The sequence below is a fragment of the Exserohilum turcica genome, assembly GCF_000359705.1.
Source record: "Exserohilum turcica Et28A unplaced genomic scaffold SETTUscaffold_7, whole genome shotgun sequence".
Taxonomy (NCBI): domain Eukaryota; kingdom Fungi; phylum Ascomycota; class Dothideomycetes; order Pleosporales; family Pleosporaceae; genus Exserohilum; species Exserohilum turcicum.
This window is the reverse complement of record NW_007360288.1, coordinates 463,447-476,365: the sequence shown is the minus strand read 5'-3', so window position 1 is coordinate 476,365 and position 12,919 is coordinate 463,447. Positions and strand designations below refer to the sequence as shown.

General features: G+C 52.5%; 7 protein-coding genes across 7 annotated transcripts; 3 read left to right on the top strand and 4 right to left on the bottom strand.

The window, feature by feature from the left end:
- Positions 1-707: 707 nt before the first annotated feature.
- SETTUDRAFT_23123 (uncharacterized protein) lies at positions 708-1,246 on the top strand (the record flags this gene model as incomplete). The annotated part of the gene is made up of 2 exons (XM_008031833.1): positions 708-1,141; positions 1,231-1,246. 2 exons carry the CDS (start codon positions 708-710, stop codon positions 1,244-1,246), a joined length of 450 nt encoding a protein of 149 aa, XP_008030024.1.
- A 164-nt stretch (positions 1,247-1,410) lies between these two features.
- On the bottom strand, positions 1,411-2,609 carry SETTUDRAFT_23122 (uncharacterized protein; the record flags this gene model as incomplete). Its single annotated transcript, XM_008031832.1, has 3 exons — positions 1,411-2,242; positions 2,517-2,530; positions 2,604-2,609. The coding sequence occupies 3 exons, from the start codon at positions 2,607-2,609 to the stop codon at positions 1,411-1,413; spliced, it is 852 nt and encodes a 283-aa protein (XP_008030023.1).
- Positions 2,610-2,642: 33 nt separating this feature from the next.
- SETTUDRAFT_34630 (uncharacterized protein) lies at positions 2,643-3,470 on the top strand (the record flags this gene model as incomplete). Its single annotated transcript, XM_008031905.1, has 1 exon — positions 2,643-3,470. The coding sequence occupies one exon, from the start codon at positions 2,643-2,645 to the stop codon at positions 3,468-3,470; it is 828 nt and encodes a 275-aa protein (XP_008030096.1).
- Positions 3,471-3,660: 190 nt separating this feature from the next.
- Positions 3,661-5,879, bottom strand: SETTUDRAFT_97994 (uncharacterized protein; the record flags this gene model as incomplete). Its single annotated transcript, XM_008032055.1, has 3 exons — positions 3,661-4,627; positions 4,677-5,684; positions 5,743-5,879. The coding sequence occupies 3 exons, from the start codon at positions 5,877-5,879 to the stop codon at positions 3,661-3,663; spliced, it is 2,112 nt and encodes a 703-aa protein (XP_008030246.1).
- Positions 5,880-7,007: 1,128 nt separating this feature from the next.
- Positions 7,008-7,457, bottom strand: SETTUDRAFT_34628 (uncharacterized protein; the record flags this gene model as incomplete). Its single annotated transcript, XM_008031904.1, has 1 exon — positions 7,008-7,457. One exon carries the CDS (start codon positions 7,455-7,457, stop codon positions 7,008-7,010), a length of 450 nt encoding a protein of 149 aa, XP_008030095.1.
- Positions 7,458-8,453: 996 nt separating this feature from the next.
- On the bottom strand, positions 8,454-9,622 carry SETTUDRAFT_97970 (uncharacterized protein; the record flags this gene model as incomplete). The annotated part of the gene is made up of 2 exons (XM_008032054.1): positions 8,454-9,392; positions 9,485-9,622. The coding sequence occupies 2 exons, from the start codon at positions 9,620-9,622 to the stop codon at positions 8,454-8,456; spliced, it is 1,077 nt and encodes a 358-aa protein (XP_008030245.1).
- Positions 9,623-10,367: 745 nt separating this feature from the next.
- On the top strand, positions 10,368-12,265 carry SETTUDRAFT_97965 (uncharacterized protein; the record flags this gene model as incomplete). Its single annotated transcript, XM_008032053.1, has 2 exons — positions 10,368-10,965; positions 11,016-12,265. 2 exons carry the CDS (start codon positions 10,368-10,370, stop codon positions 12,263-12,265), a joined length of 1,848 nt encoding a protein of 615 aa, XP_008030244.1.
- Positions 12,266-12,919: the final 654 nt, after the last annotated feature.

The following is a 12,919-nucleotide window of genomic DNA, read 5'->3' as shown; positions in this document are numbered from 1 at the left end:
GGCCAGATTTCGGCTAAATTATTCTTGGCAGGACAAAACTTTTGTGAGGCACCTCCGTAGATCCTATGCTGTTGGCATTCTGAAGAAATCAAAGAGCACTTAGTGGTCGATCGCACGCCGAAACTTGATTGCGTGAGACAAATTTAGCAAGCGATGATCGTCAAGGCGTGCTTTAGGTAAGCTTTCTTGCGGTAGTATGGTTAAGACCCTAGTTACGAATGTCAGCAGTTCAAGTAGCATATTGCTTCTTGTGGTTAGAGGTCGGATGTAGGAAGTTCTCTGCTCGTCAGAAATGGTTCTTGAAATCAGACAGCCGGCGCAACACTAGAAGCAACGACACCAAAATCAAGAAACAACCCTGACATGAAAAGCTGGACAACTCAAACTCTTTGGTGAGTGACAGTTGCATTTAGGCAGTGAGATCTGCGCCAACGCGCCATCCGGTAAGACGGTGGCATAGCATGGTGCCCGGAATGGTCAGCGCACCGTTCGGTATTCATTTCGGACTTATTGCAACACCCCAGAAAACAGCACCCCCTAGCCGGTGAGCTTTGGGGAGTGTGTTGTTCATATATAAATTCCTTGTGCTGCCGATCAAGAGAAAGGGCACGCTACAGATCCAACTCTCTAGTCTCTCGTTGCCATTGTCATCACTTGATCGACATCTCACACTCATTCAGTCGCATTACAAAATGTTGCCACTCATTATGTCCGGCCTTTTGGCTCTTTCTCAAGCTGCTCCAGCTCCTGGAGCCCACCATGGCAAGAAGCCCCCTAACAACCTTGAGCGCGACCTTGCTACCGCTCGCGCCTTCGCAAAGACCGTAACTGGCCCCCCGGAAGTTCTCGCCAACTGGACTGCAAGCTCCCATGTGTGTGAAATGGCTGGTTTCTATTGTGAGACAAACCCTGACAATGTCTTCGCCCTCGCCAGCATCGGTTTCCAAGGATTCCACTTGACTGGCAACATCAGGCTCGATGGCTTGATGAACAAAATGCCTGACCTTGCTGTTTTCCGCGCCAACAGCAACGGCTTCAGCGGCAGCGTGCCCTCCATCAATAATGAGAAGTACCTTGACGAGGTCGACCTCAGCAACAACCAGTGCCTGTGCAGTTTCTCTTGGTGGGAATTGTCTACGAGGTACAAAGTAACGGTCATGACGCTATTTTTTTTTGGGGGGGGGGGGTTGGTATTAAAATGCTGTGGAAAAAGAGAGTAATGCAATCAAGTTCTCAGGAAGGATAGGCAGGATTGAACCAGCGCAAACCCTTTTTGTTTTTATATTTGACATTACTACGTAGAAGTGAAATATACCGTCCCCTTGCTACTGCTACTGCTGCTATGACTGAACCCCCCCTTCGATTTTTTCTTTCCCTACGACAGTAATCCTTGCGGTTGCTTCTTTAGATCTAGCACACCAAGATACCTTGGGACTTGGCGAGGGTGCACTTGGGACCGAGGTCCCGGGACAGCTGGTTACCGGACACAATGATTTTTGTGATGTTCTTGAGGGCACAGAGATCATCGGGAATGGTGCCGGTGATGTGGTTGTTCGAGATGTCGATGGAAGTGAGGCTTTGGATGGCTGTGAACTGGGGAGGGATGGTACCCTGGAGCTGGTTGTTGGACACGTTGAGGTACTGGAGGCCGTGGACTTTGCCGAGGCTGGAAGGAATCTTGCCCTGGAGCTGGTTGCTCGAGACGTCGAGATACAAGAGGTCGTGGACGTTGCCGAGGTTGGAAGGAATGGAGCCTGTCAACTGGTTTACTGAGACGTCGAGGTACTGGAGGCCGTGGATAGTGCCAAAGTCGTTGGGGATGCTGCCCGTCAGAAAGTTGTTCGAGACGTTGAAAACTGAGAGCTTGTGCAGACTATTTAGGCCGGCAGGAATGGAACCACTCAGCTGGTTCACCGAGGCGTCGAAAAGCATGAGGTGGCGGAGAGCGGAGAGGTCGGCAGGGATGTTGCCCGTCAGCCTGTTTCCCAACAGCTGGATCTCTTTGAGCTTGTGGGCTTTGGTAAGGCTTGCAGGGATGGAGCCGACAAAGTTGTTGTTGCCGAGCATGATGTACTTGGCAACACTTTGGCCAATGGTGTCGGGGATTGTGCCCGAGAATTCATTGTTGTTCAAGCCCAGGAACTCGATCTCGCGGAGGGTGGTGAAGACCTCTGGGGGAAGGAAGCCAGAAAACGTGTTGTAGCGGAGGTCCAGGAAAACCAGTTTAGTGTTCAATAGGTTCCTAGGGAACGGTCCAGCAAGACCTGATCTGGTGGACCGACTTGGACACTTTACTGGTATGCTGTGATTTGAAAAGGTCGTGCAAACTAATAAAAAACCAAGTACTTAACAGCAAATTTAACAGGATATGGCGCAAAGATTTCTACTTACTCATAAGTATTGGAAAATGGGCCTTGTCGATTAACTTTACGCTCTCGTATACTCCTTCAGTCTAGGCACTTATTACCAGACTACTCAAGTAGCCGCCCTACTTACACTAGCCGAGCCTGACGTACCGCTCCCACGCCAACTATACCCAATCAGGCAAAACAACTCCAAGTACTTACTTAGCTCCCTTCGTAACTACTGTAACTACTCAACACGAACATCAACATCCAAACCACACCCAACACACAACCAGTATGCTCTCCCTCGAAGCCCGCCGCACCATTTGCGAAGACACCATACAGCGATCCTCCGCCATCGCGGCCTCCACGCCCAGCGGCTCGCTCTCCAGTGTCTTCATCGCATCACAGCTGCCTGCGCTAGCCAAGTCTTTACCTGGTTACCCCAATGCAGTGCTGCAGACACCGATCCAAGTCCACGACAGCGACTCTTTTGCGCTGGCACGGAAATTGACAAATAGCAACAGTAGCAGCAGCAGCAGTGTAGGCGTCCTCAATCTAGCTTCAGATCGCGAGCCCGGCGGCGGCTGGCGCTACGCGCTATCTTGCACGCAGGAAGAAGCTTTATGCTACTCGTCGACACTATACGCAACGCTAAACCCAGCGTGGTATCCCTGGCCCAACACGGGACCCGGGTCCTGCGCGGGCATCGTGTCGCCGGGGGTCGTCGTGTTCCGGGATACGCTAGACGCGGATGTGGTGGAGCTGGCTGAGCACGAAAGATTTGTCGTTGTGGTTATGACGGTTGCGGCGCCGTGTTCGCCTGCTCTGTCTGAGGATGGCGAGGACTTTGCGGATGAGGCGGAGCTGGAGGACCTGCGGGAGAAGGTCAGGTTGGTGCTGCGTATGGCGGCTGGGCAGGGGGTTACGAGGCTGGTGTTAGGGGCTATGGGGTGTGGTGCGTATCGGTGTCCGCCAAGGGCTGTTGCAAGAGAGATGAAGCAGGTACTTGAGGACGACGAGTTTACGGGCTGGTTTGAGATTGTGACGTTTGCCATCTATGCTGGTGGTGCTGTGGGGAAGAGAAACTTGCATGTATTTCGAGAAGTGTTTGGAGAGGCTTGAGTACCCAGTATAGGAATTACCGTCTTCTTGGATATTCACATCAATACGCTTAATCAAAGCCAAATGAGTCACTCAATGTAGTGCTTCCGTCGTATTTGTTCATGCATTTTACATTCGTCATCTGTTCATGGGAACAGCTTTTTCATTCTGATCCAAGCAGACTAGATCAGCGTTGCTTAACAAAATACGGTTACACATATTCCCTTTCTGCATAGCTCTGAATCATACCCTTGGGAGTTGATTCATACTCGACCAGCTCTACCTTGCCGTCTTTTTCAACCGTATTCGCCTGCACAAAGACCTTGCGCGGTGTCTTCTTCTTCAAGACAGCAGGCCTAACCATGTTCTCGTAAAAGGGCTCCACGGTTGTGATCTCGTCGTACATGCGCTTGGCGGCAGCGACGTCTGCAGTAGATTTGTAGATATGCAGCTTCTGGAGGTAGTCGTCCACCGCTGGTCGGCCCAGGTCAAGAATACGATCGCGCTCTAGGCGAATCGTCAGGTCAGAGAGATCTTCCTTTTCCCACTCTAATTGGCAAAACTCAACACCAGCGTTGAGGAAGGTTCGCAAGATCGAAAAGCGTGCCTGCATGTGGGCCTGTCCCCACTTTCGGCTCTTGGGGTCCCAGAACTCTAGAGCGGCGACACCAGCGCGAGCCATCTGGAGGTATGCGGTAAACAACACGTCGCCAGCCTCGCTGTTCATGTCGACTTTGCCGTCACCGAATCCAAACAACTGCAAAATAGGAAACTCGCAAGACAGCGCCATAGCAACGCATTCAGCACGGCATTCTTCGTACGAAGCAGCGATGGCGCCGAATGTCGAGCCCCAGGTTTGACCAGGCTTATACCAAGTTTTGATGGGTTGACCGGTCAGAGGCGAAATGGGGGGTTTCTCTTTGTCAAAGTTGAAAACACCGGGTTCTGTCTCCTGGAGCAGCTTTCCACAGCCATGGCCAAGGAGCTCATGCAGTCCAACCTGCACTTCAAAGGCGGGATCGCGGTACTTTTGATAGGTGGCTAGATCACGGTCCTTGATGAAGGGGACAGATTCATTTGGTGCTTTGGCGGAAAGGATGTTTCCGAGTGAGACATTCTTGAAGCCAAAGTTCTGTCGGATGTCGTCGTAGTTGGGGATATTGATACCAGCAGGGATGCTGTTGGGGTTAGTAACAATGGACGAATGTGAAGAGCATCGGAACTTACCCGCTACCAGCAAACGTCAACACCTCGAGCGATGTAAAGTCTGGGCTCAAGAACTTGTCCTTCTCAAACGACTTGTCCCAAGGCAGGAGAGGTATGTACTGGGGTGCAGTCTCTACCAGCTTTCCAAATGCGCGTGTTCGCTCCTTGTTGACCATGGCGACAAAGCCCTCCCATTCACCACGGATACCGTGAGGGTCGCGGTAGGTCTCGATGAAGCCAATGTCTGACTCGACCTGAGGCCCCTTGTCTTGGACCCATGCCATTTGGCTCTTCTTGAACGCCTGCAGTGAGCCACTGCGGAAGCTCTTGGAATACTCTTCCATCATCTGAACCTGGTTCTCATTGGCCGCGTATTTCTTTGCCTGTTCAATGTGATGTGCAATGGTATCCATCTCTCGGGAGTAGTCGCCAAAGACGAGCTTGACCTTTTTCCCGTCATCCATTGTCCATTCGCTTTCCTTCAAGTCGCGCTGGTCTGGTGAGGGGTTGTCGAGCGCCGAAGCGATGAGGACGTGATAGCTGCCATCCTTCTTGGCCACCCTGGTGTTCTCTGGAAGCAGGCCCTTGCTCTCAAGGAAATCGCTGACCTGGGCTATCTCTTGGTTGGTGATGTCGGGGCTGTCGGGGTAGTATGTCGAAACGTGACCTGCAGCCGGATAGCCCAGATGCAGCTTTGCAACGTCGCTGCCCACGAAGATGGAGTCTTTGAACTTTTCATACAGGGCTAGTGCGTCCTTGGAGACGGTGGCGAGGGCCTTCAGCTGGCGGGGCTCGAGTCGGGGCACAAACTTGGAGTCGCCAAAGGACTTGTAGTTGCCCATGTTGCCAAGGAACTGTGCCGCATAGTCGAGGTAGGCATCGAGCTCATTGGAGGCGAGGCCGGCTTCTTTGGCGAGAGCGGCGTAGTCGCCCTTTGTGTGTTTATGCAAGGCGACAATGAAATCGTAGATGTGCTCGGACTCGGGCGAGACTTGGCGAAGGACGATTCGCGAACCGGCAAAGCAGGCGCTGCAAGGCACATGTTAGTTGCCCGGCTACGGTAGTTTGATGCATTTCCACGGCTCACATGGAGAGATGGTGGGCGTAGAGCTTCTCCTTGTCGCTCAAGGCATCGAAGTGGGGTTTGATGGTCAGCGGCACAATCGTAGGCGGGCTGTCAGCCAGGTACTGTTTGAGCGTTTCCGACTCTATGGCTGCGGACATGGTGGCTACGGATGGACTGCAGTGGTGTTGATTTAATTACACACGTAGAGCAGGCGGAGCTCAAGGTGGCAGCTCGCGCTGTCGCGCACCCATGCATGGCGGGGCGCTAATGGGCTAATGCGGGGGCGGCTGACTATGGTGATGACTACACTTGCAAGGCTAAAACTACTACAACGGTTCTGGTAACGAGCATACTCGCCTATACACATGCATAAACCCGCGAAATCACACTACATCCGAATGCAACAATGAGCCAAGAGATGCTTGCACAGCACGCCATCAATCCGGGCCGAAGAACGGACGCATCGCCTCTCACCAGGTCAGGATCAGCCACGCGGCAATGCAAATTTGTCGTCCCCCCCGAGAACCTGCATGTCCCGACACTTGTTGTTATTCTCTAGGATATCTATAGATCCACGTGGGAACAGCGGTTCTATGTATACATGTCAGCTCAAGTGCGCCCTGAATGCCAAAAATAATCAAGTTTAATTCCGTCCCGACAATCAGTGCTGCCATGACGCAGTTCAGTCTCCCTCATCGCCTGCCGCATACCGGCAATCTTGAGAACTCATCACAGACATCCATCTCCAGAGGCGATTTCAGCAAAAAAAAACATACAACAGCGGGGATTCGCCAGTGGTCACCCACCTGCCTACTAACCAGCCGGAAAACTGCTTAACTAGCGAAAATCTGACGGGATTCTGTGCGATCAGCTTCCAATGGTCGTATGTGGCGGAAATTGGGAACTGAGGTGGTCAATTGTGCATTTGTTGCCAGGCCGACGCAGGTCTTGTGACTTGACAACATCTCACACACGGGCAAAAAACAACACCGGTAACTTGCAAGGAGAACTGGACCGGGATATAGGCTTCCTTGAATATTTGTCTTTCAATCATTACTCGTATATGAAACATTCCACATCTAGCTAGACTAACGCCCTCTGCGCTCGTAGGTGTTCTACCCAACAGCACTGCTGCAATTCATCTCTCTGCCACTTCCGCACTCGCGCGATTATGATTACTTCTCATGCAAGCATATCCTGCCTTGTACAACATTAGCTACTCGGCCTTTTCTGTCAGACACAAAGACACGAGTAACTTACAGTTTTGATGATGACTGGGGCGGTATCTACCAGTTGAATGAGCAAGGAACTTGGATGACGGTGCCAGCTGGTATAGAGTCCTTGTTGAGGATGACAAGCGTGTTGGCCTGCTGCAAAATATCGGCCGAGGTGCAAAAGTCGGCGGCGACGGCAGCCAGAGTGTCGTCTGCCTCAAAGACATATGCGCCATCGCCATCGAACGTGTTGCGGCGGCAGTCGCGTTTACGCACAGAGCATGGAACAATGAGGTTGATGCCTGCGGGAAGGTTGGCTGCGTAGTTGTCGAGTCTTTTGCTCAAGTCGGCAACCACGTCGGGCGTCGTGCAAAAGTCGGCGGCGACCCCGGCGAGCGTGTCTCCGGCGACCGTGTAGTACCATCCTTTGGACGCGTCTTTGGAGTCAGGTCTGCAGCCGCGGCGCAGAGCCTCTGCTGTGCTCAGCAGGGAGACGAGGGCGAGAACAATGTTGGCACGCATGATGGCTACTCCAAACACTCGAGTGGTGGTGGTAGACAAGGGTATGAGGAGTCGCGAATGATGGAGGGAAGAATGGTCTGGATCGGAATGGAAGGAAACCAAGCGATGGAAATCCTCGCAGGGAAAAATGCTTGGGCTTAAATAGAATCAAGATCAGGTGGCTGCCATATTATGGTAATTTCCCGAGCGATCTGACCAAGTACTTGGAGATGGCCCGAAACCATACAGGCCAAGACCCATGAGGCTCCGCTTCGGCTAAGCGCTAGACAACAATACCCGCTATATTCTAGAAAGAAACGAAGCAATTCGTATCTACTACGCCAAATGAGACCGAACCCCGTTTTCTCCTCCATCAGCAACTAGCCCTTCCAGACATCTGCCAATGCATGCTTAGTCGTAGCTTTCCTTTCCCTGCAAGATATCTATTGTAGCTCTGCCCTACAGAAAAGACGTATAGATTATTCGCATCATCAGCTATCAAATGAGACCGAGCAACTCAAGAAGAGGTAGGGAGAGAGAACTCTCTTTTACCGCGGACTACCTTTTAGTAGATAGAGCGCCTAGATATAGGCGTATTCCTCGGGCTTATGAGGGACTTTAGGCACTACACATAGCTGAGTGAGGAGAGTGCGCCATTTACTAGGAGCCTTGGTACGTTCAGAGCAGGGTTGGTTACGTCTAGAGCAGGGTTAGTACGTTCGAAACAGGGTTGATAAGCGCTAATTGTTCGTTAACGTGTGCCATCGGCTAATAGTCTAGTCCATGTAAAGCCAAACGTCTATGCTACTATATCTGATCTGTAGGTGCACGGGGCGCACCACGTTGTCTCGGTGTCTGTGAATTTGACGATCACGTGGCCTAAGACCTGGTGCTGGCACCGGCGTTAAGCAGCGTGCTCGTTGCGTGTCAGCGAACCGTAGCCGAGTAGCACAGTATCCGCTTACATATGAACCTAAACACTACTACGTGATATGTTTCTTATTTATTATTTCTTATTTACACCTTGGCCATGGTCTGCAAATACTGCTGGCTATGTGGGTAGTCGACATACCCTACTGGTGTCTTGGGCGTGTAAAACACACTGCGGTCGTACTTGGTCAGCGGCACACTTTCCTTGACCCGGAATACGAGGTCCGGGTTGGCCACAAAATACCGTCCAAAGGCGATAATGACATCGTAGGGTTTATATGTCTCGTCCACTGCCTGCCTGGCTGAATCCGGCAGAAAGCCGCCTGCAAGCATGACTGGAGTAGCATTGTTCCACTGCTCAATCATCCAACCCACAGTCTTTTGTCCTCCGCAGTCAGAATCATCATTGCCAGTGATGCGCGCCTCAATCAGATGGAGGTAGCCGAGCCCCAGCGGTTTCAACGCGTCGAGCACATAACTGAATGTCGGCTCCGGCTCGTCCATCAGCATGCCGTTGAAGTCGCTGTACGGGCTGAGACGCATGGCAGTTCGCTCAGCACCCACTGCAGCAGCTACTGCCTTGGTGACCTCGACATGGAACCGCGCCCGCTTCTCAATGCTCCCTCCCCACCCGTCTGTTCGTTGGTTGCATGTTGACTGCAAGAACTGATCAGGTAGGTAGCCATTCGCACCATGGATCTCAACGCCGTCAAAACCAGCCGCAATGGCATTCTTTGCTGCCGTCGCATATTCTTGTATTGTTGTCCAGATCGTCTGCTCGGTCATTTCCACGGGTGCTTGGTCCTGCGGCGAGACTGGGACGGCGCTCGCAGACACCATGGTCAGGCCTTCTTCCTGGACAACCTGGGCATTGGCGGTGCGACCTTGGTGCCAGAGCTGGCAATATATTGTACACCCCTTGGCGTGCACTGTGGCAGTGATTTCCTTCCAAGCCTCGATCTGCTCCTCGGACCAGATGCCCGGTGCGTTTCGACATCCAATAGCATTCCTGGAGACGATGGTAGCCTCGCTGACGATCAGAGTACCCGGTACACACGCTCTTTGCTCGTAGTACTCTGTTGACATGCTGTTAGCACGGCGCCCACTGAAACCGCAACAGTGGCATTTGCTGTACCTTTGCTGAGCAGTGTTGGCCGATGCTCATCGTCCATACGATAACGAGTCAGCGGCGCCATGGCTATACGATGGCCGAGCTCAAGTGGCCCTACTTTCAATGGCTGGAATAGGCGTGACATGGTCGTCTCTGATACTGTCATGGTGGAAAAGTCGCAAACTGCCCCATGTTCCCACAAGCAAGGCGGCCCATTATATAATTCTGCTGCTATCTCGCACGCCTCACTGAAGACATGGGCAGTCAACTTTGGTGTGGCCCATTACCAAGAAAAGTCTCGAATGGCGACAGATTGCTAGGGGTCTTCTCGGCGGCCAACGCCCAAAGTTTTACATGGCTTGCCACAATGCCGATAACTCGCCGATATCTCTCTGTTTGTCGATAGCCATGTGCGTCTGGAATACGAGCTCCACATGCCATGACGATAAGCGTTGGCGTGTGCGTAGGCCCAGCACCCGTCGGCTCAGAAGCTGCCGAAAACATGGTCGTTGTCGCGATGGCACTAATGCATCCCCCGCCTGCCTGTCGTCACACGTCTTCCTCCCCACCATCCGCCCACCACATGCAGGCCTACACATGGTACGCCTTGTGCTTTTCTTTTCCGTTGCAAGCTCCCTTCGGCTGTGGCGTAGTCGGCTGCCGACCCGCTCCCGGAACAAAATGTACTGCCAACTACACCGTCTCGCCCCGCTTGGGGGGAGGCGGTTTCCGAAGCCTACCTACACTTCACCTTGCATAACCGCCATGTCTGAGGCCGTCTTCTTCTATCCGTATGCATTTCTTCCGTCTCTTGACATGCTTGCACGCCGCATGACGACCCCGAGACAAGCCCACGCACCATCACGAACCAGCACGCCGCCGTCGACAACATGGACTCGACGCTCTGCACCGAAAAGGGCAATCCCCGAAGCCAGGACACTGTAAAAGAAAAGAGCGACGGCCAAGTTGAACCATGTCATTCAAGCACACCTGCGTCCAACTGTGACAGCCCAACATCCACATTGGCGGCCGAGCAAGACTGTGACGACGAAAGCGATGCGGCATCTATTGGCGGTCAAAGGAACACCATGACGTCTACTCAGCTCAGAATCGCAATCCCAGCGCTTTCCGTCTGCTTATTTGTGTCCTTCATCGACCAGACCAGTGTTTCAACGGCAACGCCGGCAATCGCTATTGATCTGCACACTGGAACTGCGACCTCGTGGATCGGCACCTCGTTCCTGATAGCTTCCACAGCGTTCCAACTCATCAACGGCCGACTATCAGATATTTTTGGCCGGAAAAATCTACTTCTCATCAGTCTGACCCTCATGGCTCTGGGTGATCTTGGCTGTGGGTTTGCGCAAACTTCGGTTCAGCTATTTGTGCTCCGTGCGATTGCGGGCATTGGCGGCGGCGGTATCAATAGTCTGGTCATGATCATCGTAAGTGATATTACTACATTGCAGAATCGCGGCAAGTATCAAGGTAAGATATTGTCCAATTACATCCACCACGACCTACTAAACGCTTCACAGGCTGGCTGGGAGCAGTCATTGCCTTGGGCAATGGCGTTGGCCCCTTTCTCGGAGGTGCTGTGGTCGAAGGAGCTACATGGCGATGGGTCTTCTGGATGGTACCCATGTTGGCCATTCCAACGTCCATGATTATTCTGTTCTTCTTGCCCTTGAAGCACCGATCTGGCGACTACCTCGAGAAAGTAAGAAAAATCGACTATGGCGGCATGGGGCTAAACATTGCGTCGACGCTCCTCCTACTCATACCCCTGTCCGGAGGCGGTGTTACGTATGCCTGGGCTTCCCCTTTCTTCATTGCCTGCACTGTTACGGGTGCTGTGTTGGCTGCGCTATTTGTGCTCTACGAATGGAAGTTTGTGGCTCTCCCCATCATGCCACTTCGACTGTATCGCGCGCCTCATGGCTGGGCACTCTACTTGCAAACATTCCTCATTGGGCTGGCGTATTTTGGTAATTTCTTTTACCTCCCAATTTACTTTCAATCCGTCCTGCGATACTCGCCTCTGGTCTCTGGCGCCTTGATCCTACCCGTGGTCATCACTTCTTCGTTTGCTTCGATCGCGTCTGGCCAGTACATGAATCGAGTCGGCAGCTACATGCATTGCATTCTTGTGGGCTTTGCCCTCTGGACGCTTGGAAACGGCCTTACCCTCGTTTTCGACCGGAATACCCATCTGGCGGTACTCATTGTTGTCTTGATTGTGGAAGGCATTGGCATTGGCCTGACGCTTCAACCCACGCTTGTGGGCCTGTATGCAAACGGTCGTAGTGAAGATCGCGCCGTGACAACCGGGTTGCGCAACTTTATTCGCACCATTGGCGGAGCGTTTGGTCTCGTCATCTCTGGTGTCATTCTGTCTAATACACTCAGTCGGGACTTGTCACGGCAGCGCTTCGTGTCCGAGAGCTTGATGAGCCAATTGACTTCCTCGACATACGATCTCGATCAGTTTGGTCTCTCGCAAGACCAGCAGGACGAGGTTTTCAACGTATACATGCGTGGTCTGCATTACATATTCATCTTCTTCACATCCTGTTCGGGCATGGGCCTACTTTTAACATTTTGGGTTGGAAACACGAGCTTAAAAGCGCCAAAGAAGGTGGATGAAGAAGCAGTGGCTGTAAATGCAGATGGAAATGAGCCCGAGTCACAAAGCATACAAGGCCAAGAGGTGGAGACCAAGGTAAACACTTTTGACGAGGATGCAAAATTAAAGGAGGGCACCAAGAGCCAGAGCGGGTCATTGTAGGGAAAAGTAACACTTTGCTAAGAACATGGATTCTGGCAACAAACACTTTTAGTAACTTATGCGCAAGGTCTAACGACTTCGATCGCTTAGCGAATACCCTGGGGTAATAGCAGCATGACTCGCTTCAATGACTGGGCTAGATGCCAAGATGCAGGAACTCGTGCGGCATGATCACTAATGAATCCAAGGTGGCATGTGGAGCTACCATATTGTGATTGTCGCCGATTTCTACGACATGCTCCTCTTACCAGCCCAAGACAGGTGGGGGGCGATACGGCTTCACACCGAGGCAATCAATCGGGCGCGTACAGGATTGACGCCGGGCACACCAAAGACAACATCTTGTTAGCAATCCACAATATATCGTCTTGTGGGGAGCGTCGGGGTAAGTTGCACGAGCCAATGTAGAGGCGCTGATAAGACAGGGATTTGGTATGGGGCCACACCAGGCCCAAGTAGGAGAGTATCCAGAGACGCCTCCGGGGCCATCTTGTCCTTGCGGATCCTTCCAAGCCGATAGCCTCTCCGATAACACGATAACATGATGCCGGATCGACACCATGGCCGCCGCGTCCTTGGAGTGCCATCGTGAACGCCGGCTCGACGAGGCATGTTACCGTCACGGGTGACGACGGCCGAAGCCTTGCTTCCCCC